The 20,490-nt window shown below is 36.0% G+C and overlaps 1 protein-coding gene across 2 annotated transcripts; it reads left to right on the top strand.

Moving 5' to 3' along the window:
• Positions 1 to 14,200: 14,200 nt before the first annotated feature.
• On the top strand, positions 14,201 to 15,921 carry LOC124161253. 2 transcript variants are annotated; one of them, XM_046537535.1, is made up of 4 exons: positions 14,201 to 14,309; positions 14,439 to 14,659; positions 14,869 to 15,010; positions 15,097 to 15,921. In XM_046537535.1, the coding sequence occupies exons 2-4, from the start codon at positions 14,506 to 14,508 to the stop codon at positions 15,521 to 15,523; spliced, it is 723 nt and encodes a 240-aa protein (XP_046393491.1). In that variant the 5' UTR covers positions 14,201 to 14,309; positions 14,439 to 14,505; the 3' UTR covers positions 15,524 to 15,921. The 2 variants fall into 2 exon arrangements, with proteins under 2 accessions (XP_046393491.1, XP_046393490.1); XM_046537534.1 differs by having other exon boundaries at positions 14,202 to 14,309; positions 14,458 to 14,659.
• Positions 15,922 to 20,490: the final 4,569 nt, after the last annotated feature.

Here is a 20,490-nt window from a genome sequence, read left to right as displayed (position 1 = left end):
TTAGTGATTTTCTAGACTCGGAAATTGAACAAAATAATTCTTAAATTATTACCTCTTCCATTGAATTTGATGGCCAAGGTGATTTTCATGTAAGCGTAATGAATAATCCCACAGCTGAACAAAGTGAAGTCTCAGATGGTTGCTAATTTTTGATGATTTCGCATACAATTTCATTTGATAATTTTGGACATGCTGTTGAAAATTACTGAACTCATTAGCTACAGAAGCTGCCAAAAATGTTATTTTGATAGCTAGTTTTTGATGAATTTTCATATGCATGATTTATATTATTCCGGCCTTTTTATATATTTTTCAGCCTCACAATAAATTCTGAAAATCTACCTTAAGAAAACTTCTGTACTTATTGAAATACGAACACCTTCACATTCGTAACCTCATTTCATAATCGTACCTAGTGATATTTCGTACTCCCTTGAAACTAGAGGCGGATCATAAAATACAAATAAACGTACAAAATTATGTCAAGAGCTGCAATAAAAAAAAACAATTATATTTAAACAAAACAAAACTGGCCTATTATTATATGTGCCCTTTTGTTACGTTTAGTGACAAATTAGTAAAGAAAAAATTATATTTCTCAAGTTCAATGTCTACAGAATATGATTGGTTATGTCTGTGGACAATCCCACATAGATTTTCGAAGCTGTATTTACTGTATAAACAACCTTCATTAAATAATTTATTATAAAATCTATCAACAAGCAACAACAACATAAACATTTCAAAATACATAACTTATATTTTATCTTATCTTTATCATCTTATATTATTATTTATCAATATCTTCTTGGGTTGCTTTTGTTTCATAATATTTTTTATAAAATAAAAACATATGTCCTACCAAAAACAATGTCCGCGGACTCACACGAAAAAGGGGGAATTATTCACAGGAGATAGTGGCAGCCCTGAACAACCAGTGTGCAGAGAAAGAAGTTCCCAGCTATATTGGATTGTTTGAATTTATACTTGGTTTAGTGAATGTTTTAATACTGGAAGAAAAAGTTTAGTTCAGTTTGTTTAAAGAGCCAAGATCATCATGTCCGTATCCAGTCATGTCCGTGGACAAGAAAAACAAGCGGCTCTGCACCTTTTACTTATTACAATTGAGATGCCTTTTACCGATATAAGGTGCAAGTTCAATGTAGTAAGGACAGTGTCCGAAATGGGGGCGCGGGGGGCGCGCGCCCACCCCTTGCGGGTCCGCCCGTATTGCCGAACAATGCAAAACCACAACTGTAACTTTTTCATATCATAAGATAGTGTTTTACTTGTGTATATTCACTTTAATTAAAATTTTCTTATACTCTGCCCATGACTTGATCATTTTTTATTACGATAAAAGTAAAGACAACTCAAGATACATTTTGCGACCCCCCTTGATTTCTGTATCCGCTAATGCTTTATTTAGAGGAAATTTTCATGTCCGTGGACATCATGTCTGTGAACTCTTTAGTCCACGGACATAACATATGGTAACGAAAATGATGATACAATATGATTACTAGCATGTAGATACAGAATGTCCATTGACAAGTAAAATAAACTTTTTCTAGCGAGCGAACACAATATTCCTCTTCTACCGTGTCCGTGGACAAATATATCATGTGGTGATGGGTCGTTCGTGATCGATTCGTTCAAAATGATTGAATCGCCTAGTGATTCAAATGACTCATGATTCATTGCGCAAAATAAAGTCGATCATCAATCATAAATCGGTCCAACTTCCGGTTTGTTCGGTATTTGGATCAATCGGCCTGACTCCCTGTTTATTCAGTGATTCATTCTAAGTTCTTACTTTTAGTGTGAAAATGTCAGGCGTTGTGCTTTCGTGGATCCAATTTATGTTTTCATCCGCATACTTCCAGATAATCTCTTTTTTCACCCACTTCGCAATGTATTTTTAATCTCCGTGCTGTATTAGCAGCGAATTTCATGAATATCAATTGACATACGTTAGATAATTTATACACGTAATTAACCCGTAATTCCCCTGATAGTACAAGGGGCTTTTAACTTCGTTTTTTCGTATTTTTCGGAGTATACTTTGCTCTACTTAAGATGGATTTTCGAAAGAAATTGTTGCATTAATCGCTTAGTATGATTTACATAAAGTTGACATGCATAATGTTACATGCTACACTGGGAAAAATCTGGTAACTAAAAGAACAACTTTTCATAACTTTGGTTGCATCTTTTATTTTTCATCGTCACTTCTGATGAAATGTGTGAAAAACATTCTGCTTTAAATTAAACATTGCACTTGGCACGCCTATGATTTTCACACTCGACATTTTGAGTATAGCAATGAGTATTTGGTGTGGGGTGATTCAAGACAAAAAATTAGAAAGTAATGAGAAAAGATCAACTGGATTTAGCATGCTAAATTTGAAATCGGATATATCTTTTTATTCAGACATGGTTTTACAAATGCATTCATGAATGATTTCATAGAACATATTTCTCTCAAAATTCGTAAATCTCTCCAAAAATGTATCCTAGCAAAAATATTTCTCGGTATCTTCAAAATACCAAATCGCTATTAACACTTTAGTGCAGGAGATGATTTATTTAAAAATTAGCAGTTGACTATATGTGCTTCATATTGTGTTTATTGGAATAAGTTTCTTCTCTCGATCATAGTTCGCTTAAGTCATACGATTCATTTCAATGGATAAGTATTTGATCCGTCTATGATCGGTGTTGATTGGTTAAACGGTTTCACTCTTCTGATTCCTTGATTCAATCAGGGATTTCAGTCCCAATCATCCCAGTCAATCCCATGTCATCAATCAAAATGATTAAATCATCGAAATGATTGAATCAGTTGATGGAATCACCCAAATGACTTGAGTCATAAAGATCGAATCTTTGAAAAGAACGACTTCGCCCATCTCTAATATCATGTCCGTAGACAACACTAGAGTAAAAATTAAAAAAGAAAACAGTATAAATATTACTTGTGATCTCTGCCACTTACGTCATTGACTTTTACGATTGGCAAATTGTAATTACATAATTTTGGTTCTTATATGAATAAAAACTTAATTTTTTAAACTTTTCCTGTAGAAAATGTATCTACGTTTTTGGGAGAACGATCCAGGTTCCAGCATATTTCACGAAATTTTCACAGGGTCGTTTGGACGGAGTAGATACCTATAACTTTAAATTTTGAATGCATTACAAAGTAGATATAGCGTACATTTATTTTAATTTTAAGTTAGTATACATCTTATTTTCCTTTAAGATGATGTGGAATATATTAACTTCTTTCCACTTTTACTGAATTTTTGTGTATTTTATTTATCTCGATCACGAAAAAAATTTCGCTTTTTAAACAGTTGGGCATTATCTAGTAAAACATCTACTGTCTAAATTGTATTAACTATTACAGTAAATATTCGACTCCACATGGCTGATTGGCTCCATGAATCATTACCACGTGTACAAATTGGTGTGGTGTCGGCCATGTTCTCTTCGAATATCCAGCTGGCGATGTCAAAATTAAAGCATTAATGACATTAAATGCGTGGTTTTTAGGACACGTGAAAGAGGAGCGTTTCAGTAAGGTTAAAAAACCTCATCATTCCGGTAATAAGCTAAATGCTCCGGGGTTTTTCTTTCCTTTGAGTCTGAAGAGTCTCGCAAAGTCGCCAACAGAGAAAAGAAAAATAATTCTTTCCTAGAGGCGAAATTTTTTGTAGAGACGCCGTGCGAAAATATCATCTGCACACGGTACGAAAAAAAATTAGTTCTCTCTCTCTCTCTAATTTAAGTTCCCACGAATCAGGATCAAACCTGCGGAAATATATATTCGCAAGGCAGAATTTTTATTTTAGTTGACGAACTTAAAATAAACTCGTTTCCTAAAAGTGCCGTGAGGGATGAAGAGTATAATTTTCATTACTAGGAATCGCTTAAAATTCCCTGAAAATGTACAATAACTTACGTGGGTGTAGATTCTCTCCGCATATGATACTGTGAAAGGTCCAGAGCGGTATCCGAATGGATGACGGGAATAGCCCAGATCACTTCGCCTCAACTGAATCAAAATGAAGCTTACTTTATTCATGATAATTGAGGAAAGAAAGAACTCCCATTGAGTTTGACTCCCATTTGAACTTTTGCAGCGATATAAGGTATCTTTCGAATGAAAAGAAGAGGAAGAGTGAAATCATTTATAAAGCACATGTTGTTTTGAAAAATGGAATGGTAATTATTTTTTGTTGCTTTTAGGCCATATATTCTGTTGCATCATGACACCTGGTAACATTTGATTTACGCCCCTGGCTGTGGGGACAAATTAGGTACCTTCTGTTTTCAAATTACTTCACAAAATAATCTAAAAAAATTGCTTGTGGTGTAAATTTTTGAAGAAATGCAGCGTAAAATAATTAACTAAACGCTTGGTGCTATTTTAATAAATGATATTATTTTATTCTATAATTCCTTTTGAGGTTACATCCGAGAGATGATGAAACGAAATTATTTGGTATTTAACGATGACGCCGCTTCGTCCAAATAGTCATACCTTAAATTAAATTGGTGGAATGAATTTTTTTTCATTTCATTATTAAAATGAGCAGAATGGATCCTGAGATGATATATACAACACGGGAGATTTTCACCAAAGTTGTTCGCCGGGAAAGCATCAGACGTTACTAGTGAATAATAGTTAATATATCCGTAGTAATGCAAAAAGTAGAAATGTAGAAATTTTTAAAATAGAATTTAACGCTTTTGACTTAACGCTTGCAAGAAGAATTATCCAGTTTTAAGCATCACAGGAGTGATATGAGTTAGCACATTTCGTCGGCTAAACCCATCTTCGTTTTTAGGGTTAAGTAAATTTTAAGGCCGTTTTACACGGGACACGAAATTGCGCAGGTTAGATATGCATCAATTTCTAAAATGCCGTGGAATCGCGCGAATGTATGAACGAAATTAGAACGGGGGCTATTTTGCCATCTCACGTCCACGCATTCTCGCATGTGTTCTAGCAATTCGCCGCTTTGCACGACGCAATTTTCACTGCGCCTTTGTACACACGTCATATTGTGCAAGTACGTGCCCCGTGTAAAACTGCCTTTACTGAAAGTGGGGACAGGCTTGGCCCACTCAACTTGGTGGCTCTAGCTAGTCGCCACTACCTAGTCAGACATGCAACGAAATCATGTATGAAATCCACGAATAGTTTACTTGAATGAAACAACGGTGGCGATATTGAGGTGTTAGAGTATTTTTTTGGATGCATGAAAATCAAAATTTGTTTTTCCATAGAATTTTTATTAAAACATGACCGTAATTTTGACTAGATAATTATTTTTTCTTTTTTCCTTATCTTGACCTCGTTAAATTCATGTTAAAATAGTTCAGTGAGTCAATGTATGTTATGCAAAAAAGTTTTAGCCATATAATTATTATCAACTATCATCATTAAACTTTGATGCCCTGATGATAGTTTAAAATAAACAAAAACGTTGGCTAAAACTTTTTTGCATAACATACAGACCTACACTCCAAGAACTATTTTAACATAATTTTGACGGTTTACGTCATCTTCTGGTGAAACCATGAAACCGTGGTCGTGTTTTAATAAGAATTCTGTAGAAAAACAAAGTTTAAATGCCATTCATCCAAAATGCTCAGAAAATTCCAAAAAGTATCGCCAGAAACCACCAACTTTCATAGTAGATATAAATATAGTCGTGCAGCGATACGCATACACTGACAACATAAAACCTTTTATTTCGGTCGCAGGCGAGTCAAAGAGCCTAATTTGGTGATAATGATAGCGTAAGGAATGACGAAGCCTGAAAGCGCAGGGATACGTGAAAAAGTTACGCGTGGGCAATCCCAAAAGAAAAAAAAATAGAGAAAAACTCATCCTCATGGTCGTTTTTCCTTCCTTTTGAGGTGACGGATACCCTTTTGCGGAGGAGTAATGGAAATTATACGTAAAAAAAATCCCCACGCGAGTTTCGCTTCGCGGCAAAGAGCGGGAGCTAAGAGAATTTCAAGTCTTCGGCCCGCGAGCGAATCGGAGGATAAATTGTTTGGATGAGAGCGTTAGAGGACGAAGTCAAAGGCGCTTGCGGGACCCGAAGCTGGCGGATGATGCAGGGCGAGCGAGTTTGAACAAAGGCGAAATTTTTTCCCTGTGTTTTCCCAACGCCTCTCGGTTCGCCGAAAGAGAGAACGGATCCGAAAGAAAATATATGCTTTAGAGTTAAAAAGAAGGTGAAATTCGAACGGAATAAAACGGGCATCGCTCCATCGTACGCATTGGGCTGGATATTTTAGTTGTTGGGTTGGTGAGGACTAAGTTGAATCAATTGAGATAAAATCCTGGGCTGGTCAAAAGAATTCTATTCATGCACAGAAGTCAGTGGGAACTTTGAAAATACGAGAGAAGTTCTATCTACGGAAGAAGGGAGACTGGCATCTCAATCATCATTTCACTGTATCCGAGCAAGATGCCAGCCTCAACCGAGTGGAATGGACTAAACACAAACAAGTAATCGATTCACCATGATTAAGTGATCATATTGATCCATCGTAAATGATTCATCCAGAATGCTCGTTTGGCTCGGTAAGGGTTGACCTCGTCCCGGAATAAGCTGAAGGAGTGCGAATTTAAAAAGAAATTTAAATTTCAGGAAAGGTGGGTCATTTTCTTTCTCTGGGAAATAATACATGCTTTAGAGTTAAAAAATGGTGAAATTCGTTCGGAATGAAACAAGCCTTGCGCCATCATCCGCATGAGCTAGATATATCCTCCTTGAATAGTTCAATAAATTGAACTTGAAATTGGTTTCGATAGGTAAGGATTGAGCTCATCCCGGAGTAAGCTTTAGGAGTTTGCATTCCACAAATTCAGAGAAGTTGGGCAATTTTCTTTCTCTCGGCCACCTATCACGCGCATAATTTTGGTTTGGGTCGTACTAGGGCTTCATCAGGAATTCAAAATTTGATTTTAACAAGTATTGCGCCATAATCCGCATGAGCTAGATATATCCTCCTTGGTTAAGTTGAATAAAATGAGGTAAAACCCTGGATTTCTCAAAAGAATTCTATTTATAGACACATATCAAAGGGAACTTTTGTAACATATGTGAGAAAAGTTCTATCTGTTCCGAAGGGATAAACTCGACCCAGAATAGGCTGAAAGAGTGCTACCTTCAAAAATTCACGGAAGGTGGGTCATTTTATTTCTCTGAGAAATAATACATGCTTTAGCATTTTAGAAGTGTGAAATTCGTTCGGAATACAACGAGTATCACGCCATCATCCGCGTGAGCTAGATGTGTCACCCTTGACTAAGTTGAATAAATTGAGATAAAATCCAGGCCTGCTCAAAGAATTCTAATTACGGACACTTATCTATGAGAACTTTAAAAAAATGCGGGAAAGGTTCCATCTGATCGGATTGTGGGAGACTTGCATCTCAATCTTCAGTTCATGACCTAAATGATCAGGATTTGAAATGCATTCTCTTGAAATTGAATAAATAAGTTAAAGCATCAGCTTTTGTTCATAATAAAACTTAAAAATCAACCAAAAAGGACATTTTTTTCAGAAGGTGACATACCTACTTGAAAGCGGAGTGAAGGTAACTTTAGATGACATGTAGTCAAGAAAAACCTAGTGCCAAGATAGTTAGATGGTGACTGCGAGCTGGATCAAATGGAATTCCATATCTAATATATCGTAGACTTGCGTTTAATTTTAATTGTGATAGTCGGAGATCTTGAAATTGTGCATGAGAATAGCATAAATACCGCAGAAACAAGGATTTAACTTACAGAAAGAGTGTTTAAGGAGTAAATCCTTTAGATGGAATGAATCTTATTGTTAGATACGATGTAAATTATTAAAATGCCAAAATAAACATGATATGAAAACTTAATGAGAATTGATATTTTTTAAATTTGGTGTTTTCAACTGATTTTGAAATGAGTTTAAAAAATCAATTTCATGGTGATGCCTATGTGTAGGAGAGTGTATGTAAGTTATGGCCCAAGGAGCCTTACTCCTCAAACCCCAATAAGAGGAAACCCTTCAGCAAAGAAGCTGCATACCGCCCGCCACTAGGAATAAACATCGTACTTCCTATCCATTTACTAGTACTACAGCACTTTATCAAATTTTTATTCCATTTTTTGTTTTTAATGAGAAAATTGTGATTTCTTACATTTTATTCAGCCTGGCCTGACATTGATTTAGGTTATCTAAAAAATAAATTGAATATACACTGCATTAAGATAGTAATGTCAAGGAGAATATGGAGTCGAAGTTTAGTTCTAAATTTTGAAAAACCATGATTGTTACTAGTAGCTAGTGAGGGATTCATTTATGCGCGCTCAGCTTCGTTATAATCAGAATTTAAAAATGGGGGTTTATGAATTCAAATGATGCACTTAACTAAAGAATAGCAAAAATGGTTTCAGTGGCAAATAAAATATAAGAAAAACCTTCATATTGCATTCATTTCAATTCATGCAAATTTCAATTGTGGTACCTGCGTAGGCGAGAATATTTACCACATAATTATTACTGACTGTCCCTCCTTTGATCTTATAATAAAACGCTTAACTCGTAGTAAAACGGGTATACGAAATGAATTTCAGCGTGAAAGGCCAACCTAATTAAAACTAAGTAAACACCGGTGAATTTTTAATGACTGCGTACCAAGTGGATGAATGAGAAAACGCGTGGCTCTTTTTTCTAAAAAAAACGACTGACTGTTGCTGAAAAAACAAATGTCTGAGCTAATAATTAATTCTCCGGTCATGATTGGCCCTCTGTTTTCATTTTTTTCATTGATTCTATTTTAAGAGCCCTGAATTAATCTCCAATTCTAATAAAGTTCCTCTCGGATTTAATTGCTTAGAGGTAGGTATGGACTCTTCCAGATATATCTCTTTGAACAGAAGTTTCTAATGAAATAATAATTACTGCAATGGGTAAGGTAACTAGCCTACTTGTAATGTACCTACCAATTGAAAATGAGTTATTACTGAAAAAAAGGTTGATTTTAGATGAAGTATTTTTCAACACTACTTTTTTATAATGATACTCAATGTACAATAGGGTGGCTTCCTGTTATTTTTTTATTGCCTAAATCGAAAGGTTATTACTCCTGGAGTACGTATTTCACACTTTTAGATTTTTAAATGACGATATCTAAATCTATATATTTCGCGAGTAAATGAAAAGTGAAAATTTTCAAGCCCGCGAAAACGCGACGGCTAAGTATGAATGCTGGGAAAAGCCCGTGTGACGTCATTCTGGTTCCAGCTGCCGTCGTGTGAGGCCACCTTGGTGCGAGGCTATGAGCACCGCTACGGCCGCTACGATGCTGGCTGCTAGCAGGTAGCAGAGTACCCAGCTCAGGTAGCGCTTGGATTAAATAAAGAATTTTAACAAACGAAGGAAACTTTCCGACCTTGGGCAATTTTAATAGGTGATTATTAAGATATGTTTCCCTGAGCTCTGTGCCTCATGCGTGCATTGGTAATCTCAGACGATGTAAAACCCCTGACTACTCTCATAGCATCTAGGTCCCTGAGACTTCACGTGGAGTGGCGTCGCATGGGTGCCAATCTGGCCTTTTTCAAATGAGGTTAAAATTGACCATTAATATTCGTCTAAACTGGGATTCATAAAACAAAAGAATTTGTATATTATGATTGCACTAGTGGTGGGTAACGAATCGTAGTCAATGCCCTTCGTTTTCTCTGATGAAGGAAACTACCCTATTAATTTATCAGTAAATAAACGAAAATGAAGTGATTTCTAGCTGACGGTCTAGCTTCTTCAAGTGTATTAATTTTTTTCTCTTCCCGTATGTCCGTACTGAGTTTTTTCAGCTATGATCATGTAACGGTATTTATCAAATATCACCGTTTATAGACCAATTTTGTGCATATAATTGGTAGAAGAAAGTGAGATAAATTATGAATCTGTATAAGAGTATTAGAAATGTCCAATTCCCTAATATGTCTGTGTGTATTCATACTGATTTTCGGAGAAAGTAAACCTCGTTACCACCGTTCGCCTTATCCTTATGCTGGACATATATTTTTTGAAAGAAAAGCGCTTAACATAGAAATAGTTTTATTTTCAATTAAGTTTTCAGTATGAAAACACAATCATCATCATATCACAACCGCGCATTTCTCCCACAACACTAGATATCCATTAAGCGATATTCCTGCGAATATTTTTTCTTATATTCTGGAAATTGGCTAAGTTTTCTGGATTCATTTTTCCATGTGAATAATTATCTTTTCTGATATACTTCGTGCAACACTCTGATTTAAATTTTAATCCCTAAATCTTTTTGGTGATTGTTTTTCAGATGCTGAATTCACAGATATAGATAAATCTTTCACTCTTTTCTCTCAGTGGCTTTCGTCATGAATTAGCTTAAAAGCTCCCTTGATCCAGAGTGGTAGAAAAAGGTGAGTGTTTCCCAGAAGTCAAAACGCTGCGGAAGAAAAACAGCGCACGACCTTCGGGTATGAATTTGAGGCATACAGTGCATGCGGTATTGAAACCGCGCTCCAAAACATTTACTCCACATCGCTTTAAAGTGCTGGAACTCACAAGATGCCGCCCATTTGTATTCTGAAGGAGAGATAGTTCTTAAGGGTGCAATTTTGTCTTGACCTGACCTGTTATTCTTTCCACGTGGATAGATCATCTACGCCTTAGCAGGTCTTCTTATGTTATACTACTACTTACATTACGGAAGACGGACTTGCGCAGGGTATTATGGACGAACCCCATCCTTCATACAGCGTGAGCTGAATTTAAATTAGAAGCTATGAGACGGTTTTCATCGCGATAGTCCATTTCCTAGCCCTCGCGAGGAGCGATGTAAACTTGGAAACATTTCGGCTCAGCGATCAGCATGGGTACCTACATACCTACACCTTGGCTCTAAGCAAACCAGTATTGTTATCATGGAGAATAATATCTTCTACAAAGGATAAGTAAAACGGAAAACATAAACAATAAGCACTGGAATGATATTATTTTTGCGAAAAAAGGAAGCTAATCATATCTTCTACAGAGAATAAGCAAAACGGTAAATGTAAGCAACAATGCACATTGGAGAGCTATTTTTTTGCTATTACCGGTAATATATCATAATGAAGAGAAAATCATAAAAATAAATTGATAGCCTATAATGAGAAATTTATATAATCATCGTCAGTATAAATTCTTCTATATTAAATTGCAATTTTCACACTAACGGCTATGTTCTCAACATATTAGGTATGTCATTTTCAACCTTGAACGTTGAACGTCGAACCATCTGTGGCGTAACGGCGGGGTCCAAAACCATGGGGGCTCGGGGGAAATGTTTTGAAAAACAGGGTAAAAATTAGAGGGTTTTAGACTAATTTTAACATATTTCATGGTCGAAAAAAGTGAATTCTTCTGAGAAATCTTTTATAAATTCAAGATTTTTCAGTACTTTATTCTCTATCATGATGAAAGCCTTTGCGTTTTAGCCATATTTACATAAATTTATTGTTGCAGTGTGTCAGGAGCTTTAAACTCTTTCAAATATATGTTTAATGTTAGACAAACAACAGTATAGACCTTGAGTTAAAATATATTTTTAACATTTTAACATTACGTAATGAATAATTAGCAAAATAATGTTCTTAATTACAGCACTAATCTCCTAGTATTTCCACTTCTGACCATTTCGTCGATTACTTCGTCACTTTTAATTGGAGATAAGTCTTAATAGTTCGGGGGGTGGGGGGGAAGGATTCCGAACCCCCTGGAACTCCCCCTAGTTACTGCACTGCCTTTGGTGGTGAGTTGCCACTCGGGGAGGTAGTTACCTACTTAAATTCCAAGCGTCTCCACGGTGGGAGCACAGCTACGATTTACAGTCGACCACACATATGCTGCTCTGTAGCACATTCTAGAATACCCGTCTCTTCCTACGGCGGAACCACAAGTTATCTATTTTGTTTTTTCTATTCCTTCGTTTTTTTCTAGACAGGCAGCCCCCTCACAAGAGTTTCCCTAGGATTCCGTTCTAGGTCTAGTCACTCTCGTTTGCAACTTAGATGACGTCTCACAAAAGGTGGCTGCAGCGATAGCATCGGATCTTTCGTTGTTAATTGTTTGCTGCGCAGTAATCCCCTCACTTTTTCCTTACTTTTTTAAAAATTCTTTTCGTCGCGCGCCTCGGAAAACGATGCGCTCCGGTGGGTTCTGCAAAAAAAAAAAACAATTGAAAGGTAGGAATCTGCGTCGCCCAAGGCAACGATTATTTTCCGCCTCATCTCCCCGAACTCCCTTTCCGTTTATCCGATGCTTGAATTTTTTTTCTTAATTGCGAAGCGGAGCGAGTTGATGCGAGATATTCGAGAGTTTGCTCTCCATGTTTCCACGCTGAAAATGTTTTCCAAGTTTTTTTTTTCGGTGGCCTCGCCATTCACCTTGAATATTTGTATCCATTACCGTCGTTGGGGATGATATGACCCTGCTGCCCCCTAAAATGCGCCACTGGTTCAGACGTTTACTATGCAGGAGGTCAGTGAATGATGCGAGTGTCAACCGATTATTTTGTTGAATGAGTAGAACAGGTCGTTGGAAAAGTTCGTCAGTTCACTGTGAGGACTTGACTGCCTCGGAATACTGTGCTGTCTTTGAATCTGTGGCGTCAATGGAAACTTGCAAATAACCATGCAGGATCCCTCAGTGAGCTGGGTATATGACGCATAACATCACTCTACCGCTGTCTTTATTGTGAGCTTATTTCGTAATTACGTGACTGACTACTGTGTTAGATATCAACCTATCTTTTCGCGTTTGCTACCGTGAAGAACGAAAATTTCATCCCCAGCCCAGTGAATGACCTCCGTCCATGGACGTCTTTGGGGTTTCAACAGCGCACTTTACTGTTGTTTTCAATATATCTCAGCGATAGAATGATAATCTTTATATTACATCCCCAATCTGTAGTCACTACCACATATTAAAATTTAGGGGAAGTAACAATTATGCTTTCACGTTGTCTTAAAAGTTAAATATTTGACTCCGAAATGATTTGAGATTACATAAAAATGTTTGCACCGCACGCGGTATATTTTTATCTAAATCATCCAAAGGAATTACAAATCCTAACTCCTGACTCATTTGTTGCTATTATTGCATTATCCGCGGTATGATTGATGAGCTCTATATGTTAAATTTAAATTAAGAAAAAAAATTAATTGTATAATCTTAATAGTATATATTATCATGATTTTTATTCAAATCCATTGACAATACATTCCGATTAAGGGCGGATCCAGGATTTGTTTCTGAGGGGGCACCAGGATCTGACAGGTAAATGGTATTCTCATATTTGGGATAATAAACTATATGCAACAAATACTCCACGAAATATTTATTTATTTACAAACCACCGAATACAGCTCATATTGGCCATTTTACATCGGGGTATTCAACAACTTTAAAAATTAAACGTACACGAACAACCAAGCCCTGGACAGTGGAAACCTATGCATGCGGGATTCGAACCCGCGATCTCTTTTAAGGCAGGCGAGGACGTTACCCCGCCGCCACCGAAGCCGGCAACTCTCAATTTTAATCTCAAAGTTATTAATATGTAAGTATTCATAAATTTTATATTAAAATATTAAATTCATCAGTATTTGGATTAAAAATATCGTCTATCTTTTGAGCGTCTGGAAGGGGAACGTGCCCACGTGCCCCCTCTTAAATACTCTTGTGAGTCCAATCCCTATTTAATATTCCAAAGAAACATATTTATCGTGGGCACATCAATATATTCAGTAGTTGAGCTTATTTTGCTGCTGAAAATTTTTAGTCTAGGTTTTTGAATTTATCTATCATCGTTGCAATAACTTTGGGTTAAAAATTCATTCTAATAGAGTGAAATCAAATAAACCCATGAATATTGACCACAGAAGTTTTTAAAGTACGCGCCTTCAGCGACGTGCTGATAAACGCTCGTCATTTGTTAGTCAAGCGACCTTCAGAAACAATGAGCCTGTATTTTGTCGTAATTAGTATTCCAATCCTTCTGACATTTAAATTATTTGAAATATTTTTATTTTTTATTAATAATTTTTTATTGAAAGCATAATTCTAAAGCCGTTGCCGAAGTTGGTGCTGAAATAGCATAAAGTGTCACTCACACCACCATATCCGGTTTGTTCACATGTGGACCTGTTTTTCGAGAATACTTAGCGCGAATTTGAGGGTATTGCTGTATCTCAAATTACAAGGTAAACTATTGATTTCTTACCATACTTTCTTCTTGCACTCGGTCGCATACGCGTCGATTTACAACGCCTTCATTGGCGCCCTGATTTTATATACTTCCATAGTCCGTTCTGTCATCTTTGTGCTCTTAGGACTACCTACTGCTCTTAGGACTACCTACGTTTTCGTCTGATCAAGTTTCAAAGTTGATTCTATAAGATGGTTTTGCAGTGGACCGACTCACAAATAATCGACCTCATATCTCTCGTGAAGAAACTACCCCCTATCTATGACAAATCCTCAACAGATTATGAAAATAAGGACTTGAAAACCAAGTTTTGGGAAACTACTAGTAAGAAATTAGGCACTTCATGTAAGTCATTTCTTGGCTGCTATTACTCATGTCATGTTATACACTCATGCTAAATTGAAACATACAATAAGGCTCACTTTGTATAAATATTAATGAACTTGTTATTGTTATTTAGGAACATGTTCTTGCAGGCAGCCGATGGTCAGGCAGGAGCATGTTCGCAATTCATAATTCGTCCCCTTCAATAATACGGTTATTTTTTCAAACAGCCAGAGACTGTCGCCGCAAATGGACCGGCATGTGTTTAAAATACTACAAATTTAAAGAGGACACGGAGGATTCGGCTGATGGAGAGAATTGGAAATGGCAGGAGCACATGAGTTTCATTGATCCTGACGCGATTAAGAAAGGGTGAGTCCGTATTATTGCAGTACATGTGTCTGTTACTCGCAGAGTCAATGTTTATTGTTGCTATCACGATGATTGTTTATATTTAGGGATGAGATTAAGGTGGAAACATCTGTTGCAAATTCCTCCGGTGATGTGGTGCAGACTAATGGAGGAGTTGCTGACAAGACTGACACCGTGAAAGAACTGAGTAAAGCTATGCCAAATCTTACACTTGAAGTGAGCCATGTGTCTCATGCAATTGGCGTCGCAAGTCTGCCGAATATCAGTCAGCGCCCTGCAGAAAGTTCTTATGCTAATGTTAGTAGGGATGTTGTTTCGACTACCTCAAGCCCTTCATTGGAATTATCAAATGGTTTGGACAAATTTTGTGGAGGGCAAAGGAACGTGAACGCTAACAGAATGTTTTTAGAGTCACTTGTGAGTGACCTGAGCTCCATGAGCGTTAGTGATCAGTATGACTTCAAGGCTGAAGTCCTTGGTTTGATGAGAAAGTATTTGCAGAAAAATTGCTAAACTTACTTATATAAGAGGCAGATGTCTTGATATGCTGTGGGAAGCACTATATCTTGTGTATGAGAAATACTGTAGGCGCAGCCTAACGACTGACTTTTTTTATAAAGCATTGTTTTTTACATGTGCCATATTATTTATTTTTATAAGGTTTTTACTGGCGTTGAAGTTGTGTGTTTTCTCTGGTGATCAAGTTCCAGTGACTAGGTTTGTCAATGCAACTTCAGCTTTTTGTGTGGTGTAAACGGAGGACTTTTTCTGTTGCGCTAAAATGACGGTTTGTCTTATGTTTTGCCAGAATATGATATGTGCTCGAAAGAAGCGTGTGCTACCTAAGCATAGGGTTGCATGAATGATTTTGTACTTTACCTTTGTTTAATAAACACTTATATTTTTTATTACATCATCAGAAAAGTACTTGATTCCCTTTTATACTATATTGATTACTTAGTTATTTATCGCTTGTGTTCTGTTACTAAAGAAATCTGCCTATTTCCCTTTTCTTATTGAAGTTTTTTGGCCGTTTGGTTTAATTTTGGCAATAATGCTTTCTCTTGAATTTCTGCCTGATGACAAGTTGTGTGTCAATGTCCATTCAAAAAGGTTACTGTTGAGGCAGTTGTCATGATGGACGCACCTTAATATATTGGTGTTAATGACGGTCAACAGGGGTTTTAGCTGCTACTTTTATTCGGTGATTGTTGTAGGATTTAGTTCGAAAGGTTTTTTTTTGAGTAAATACTTCATAAACTGTTTGAGTGTTAAGAGCTTCATATTTTTGGGAATGCATTCCAAGTGGTGAAAACTTAAAAGTGGCTCTTACTTGGGAATTGGGTTATAGTGGAGGAATTCATGGCAAACAATGGTGGTAACCCTAATTGGGAAGGTAAAATCTGTAGATGCTGTGATTGCAACCCAATTTTTCAAATATGAAGTATATTCATACTGGTAGTTTGATATATGTGTGGGTAAAGATAAGTTTTCACAATATTCATTTTGAATGACTCTTGAACTAGGTGATGTCCTGAAATCGAGGAAAAAAGTGGTCTATTTATTTTGTTATGTGTGCCAAAATAAGCAATGGTGAATGAGCCTGTACTCAGCTTTTTGCAGATGAGTATTTGTTGAGAATAAACTAACTTCAATTCTCCTTCACCATTTATTTCTCATGACTGCAGTAAGATGATGAGTGATGTAACGGTTTAGTATCTTACATTGGGATTGCTGTAAAATTTATTTCTGGAATCTTCCAGCTTTAAGGATAAGGTACTTTTATAGTAATGTTACCCCTATATCATCCTGGGAATCATTGAAATGGTTAAGAAAAAAACTGCACTCTATGATCATAGTAGCTAGCACATATTTGTAGGAACACTATTGGCTTATGGAGTTTCACCTCTAAGAAGTTCTACTGTTATTCAAGGGAGGCATGTGAATTTCATAATCCATTTTAATGAGCTTCGTCTTATGAGAGAAATTTTGACGTATTAGGACATTAATTAAACAAGTGTTAGTGTTCATGGCATTATAATACATTGCCATTGTATTAGTGTTCACTTTGGATGTCTTGTTAATTTTCCACATTGTATCTAATCTCAACTGATTTCAAAGGTTTGACATTATGATTAAGCGGCTAGTTAAATCACATGTGAGGTTATCATAGCCCCTACTAATGTTTATGCCAAGAGTGGTGAAATCGTACCCTAAGTGTGAGAGGGTAGAAGTCGATGGAGCTGGGGAAGCAGTCGGGGAATGATAGGGTGTTGAAAAAAAATATTTGTAATTTTCCACAACTGTAAAATTTATTTGATATCATGATATGACTGCATCATATAACAGCAACAACATATAACATGATATGAAAATATATTTGTCTGATTTCTGGCTTTTTCCATCGACCACAGCACCATTGTCCTCATCCTTTTTCTATTACATGTTCCTATCCCTTTCTTTCCTTACCTGTGAATTTATTTGTATATTTGATAAAGATGATGTAGTAGCATTGAAACCTAGAGTGTAAAAAAATTTATGATAATGTAAAATTGCAAGTATTAATTTTAATATGGAAAAATTCCATTTCATCATTCTTGAATCTTTGGATTTTATAACGATAGGGTGATTTAGCCAGTAGTACAATATAGTTGACAATTTTTTTCCATGCCCTGCTCTTCTATTTCATTATTTTGATTTTGTTGCTTCATTCATTTTCCATGAAACAGATAACTAGTCACAATTATATAAGTGCTTCAAATCGATGCATTGTTTTATCAGAAAAAAGTGGTTTCTTATATTTATATTCTTCCACTTTGGCCATTACTCTTCACTTTCCTGAACTTCGCATTTCAAGAAGTTAAATCCATATTGTTTTTGTTAGGTACTTATTAGTCATATCATTGCGAAATAAATTCCAACTGAAATATATAAGTGAGATTTTGGGAAATAGTGCATGCGTAATATGTGTAAGATACGGCTTGTAAAGGCCTGTTTACATGGTACATTAACACGTACGGGTAAATGCCTAAATGTATGAATGCGAGAATGAATGCCAAAATGCACTGTGTAACCACCCAACTTGTGCGAATGCATAGGCAGAAAATAGAACCTGCTCTAATTTGGTTCATGCATTCGTACATGTTCCGTTCCGGTCCACTAAAATCGTTCATGCAAACAGACATTAACACATATGTGTTAATGTATTGTGTAAACAGGCCTTGTGATGTTCTCTGCAGTCTACAAGTTTCTACAGATTGTCATTGGATGAAAATAAGGTTAAATAGGTGCTTCATAGCAGTGATAATGTGCTCAGTAATGTTTTGGTACCAGCTGCTTGTCATGTTTTTGCTGCCTGGAAATTCACAGCTATATCCAGATGATGTACTGTCTATTTTGCGTATGCAATCAGCTATTTTAAATTGATTTTTAGGGTTTTTGTGCCTTTAGGATAACTACTTCACGAAACATGCGCTTACAGCTCGAGCTGAAGTCATGACGCTATTGCTGTTTTTTTTGTTAATGCAATGGGATTGGCAAGTCCATGGTGGGATTTGCTTGTGTATCAGTTCCAAAAATTTTGTGGCATGAATGAAAATTGTCGTATTTTCTTTCTGCTATCTCCTGGAACTTGAAAAATTATTTTTTATTGAACCTTGTGTCCTGCAGGGTTAGGTTAACTTTTGAAGTGAACTGTAGAGGCTGATTCTTTTATTAACTTGAGTAAATTATGGCGAGGTAAGTTTAAATTGTGTTGATGCATGTTACCCAATCTTATGCATATATGATCAAATACTTTAAACTTCATCATGTAAAGCCATGAATTGCATGGATGAATGCGCCAAAGAGAAAAATTACTTTGAAGATAAGCAAATTCTCTCCCCATTTTAACAAGGATTAGAGAATAATTTTATTCCTTAAATAGGTACGCATATGTACCTAAATATTTGACCTGTTGTGAGTTGCAGCATGCTGAAATATTAATTTATATAAAGCCATTTATGAGAAATATTTTTTGCTGTAAGTGCTCAGTTTAGTCCTTGTAGTGCTGGCAGTTACACCAAAGATACCCTTGCATGCCCACCATTGCCCAAAAAATTATTTATCCCTTTTCACTAGACTGTAATCATAGCTCTAATAGTCAGATTTTGATGTTAGAATTCATATTTTTTAAGTATGGGGCATGAGATTTGGGCTAGATAATTTACACATTTCATTCAACATGGTTTTAGTCACTGAATCAATGGTATCCTCTAAACAAAACTTGGGAATGTAATAAATTCAATTTCATAGGAAAATGGTCGTCCTTGAGTATGATAATTCTCCGAATATAGTCCCCCTCTTAATATTGTCCCCCACCCCACAAATTTTGAGGTTTCAGGTATTTTTTAAAAAATGCATAGGAATATAGTCCCCCCTTTACTTTTATCATCAGCATTTTTGGAAAAAAACGGGGTCTATATTCAGATAAGTACAGTAATAGTTCAATGTAGCTCTTGGCAGATTTTATGGTTGTAGCGTGAAATTTTCGGCTATAAATCTGCATGTTTATGCTTTGATTAATTAAGTACCATAATTTGTGAATAGTTTCATGAATATTATGTGCTAAGCCGTTAAAAACCCTGCAAGCATTTTCTGCATGGACTTGCAAACCTCTCTTTTTCTCTCACTTACTCCAGACTTCTCTATTAGTTGCTTACTTTTTAGCAGAGAGTGCAATATAAGAAAAAGCATATCTGCAAATGTAGGCAATGAAAGGTCCTGGTTGGGTAGTTCTGAAATACCACGATGGAAATGTAATTTGTCCTTTGCATTAATTTGGAGGTCTTTCTAAGAGGAAAAATGGACAAAACTTAAAAAAACAATGGATGACATATGTATTGTTTACACATAGTTATTTCCTCAAAGGTAGGACCTTATCTTCAATTCAACCACAGATCTCTGTATTGCTGGTCAATCCAATGCCGAGTTTATGATATTCCTGATTATGATTATATGTTCAGGAATTGAATTCTTAAAAGTGTAAGTGAAAATGACTTTTTCATGATGAATTTCATCTAAGATGTAAGTAACATTGCATGGTGTTCATGACTGCATTCTAAGTTACTAACTGCCATGCTTGATAAAACGTTCATCGTTTAATAACAATAACATAGGATTTTCCTATGACTAAATAAGTATGATTTCATCTCCTATAATATAATGTATACTTGAGCTTGGTAGTTAAACTGCTTTGCTTTTTTGCCCGAAAGTATAAGAAATATGTACTTTTTCGTATAAACTTACTGTGCAGACGTTCATTTTAAAATTATTAATCATATTTACTTGATAATTATTTTTGTCATCTGATTTGAAAGAAAGTTCAAATTTTAAACCGTTATCATGATTGTTTGTGATGAGGTTGATTATAGGAATGATGTGAGATATAGGTGGAGAGCTGTTAAGGGTGTGAGATCAGTGTTGAATCATTGGGGCCCTGG

This window comes from Ischnura elegans, chromosome 6, assembly GCF_921293095.1.
Source record: "Ischnura elegans chromosome 6, ioIscEleg1.1, whole genome shotgun sequence".
NCBI classification, from domain to species: Eukaryota; Metazoa; Arthropoda; class Insecta; order Odonata; family Coenagrionidae; genus Ischnura; species Ischnura elegans.
This window is presented reverse-complemented; position numbering and strand designations above follow the sequence as displayed.

Coding starts and splice junctions, on each gene's coding strand:
- LOC124161253 (XM_046537535.1), top strand. CDS start 14,506: ATGGTTTTGCAGTGGACCGACTCACAAATAATCGACCTCATATCTCTC. Junction 14,660..14,868: donor TAAGAAATTAGGCACTTCAT/GTAAGTCATTTC, acceptor TTTTTCAAACAG/CCAGAGACTGTCGCCGCAAA. Junction 15,011..15,096: donor CCTGACGCGATTAAGAAAGG/GTGAGTCCGTAT, acceptor GTTTATATTTAG/GGATGAGATTAAGGTGGAAA.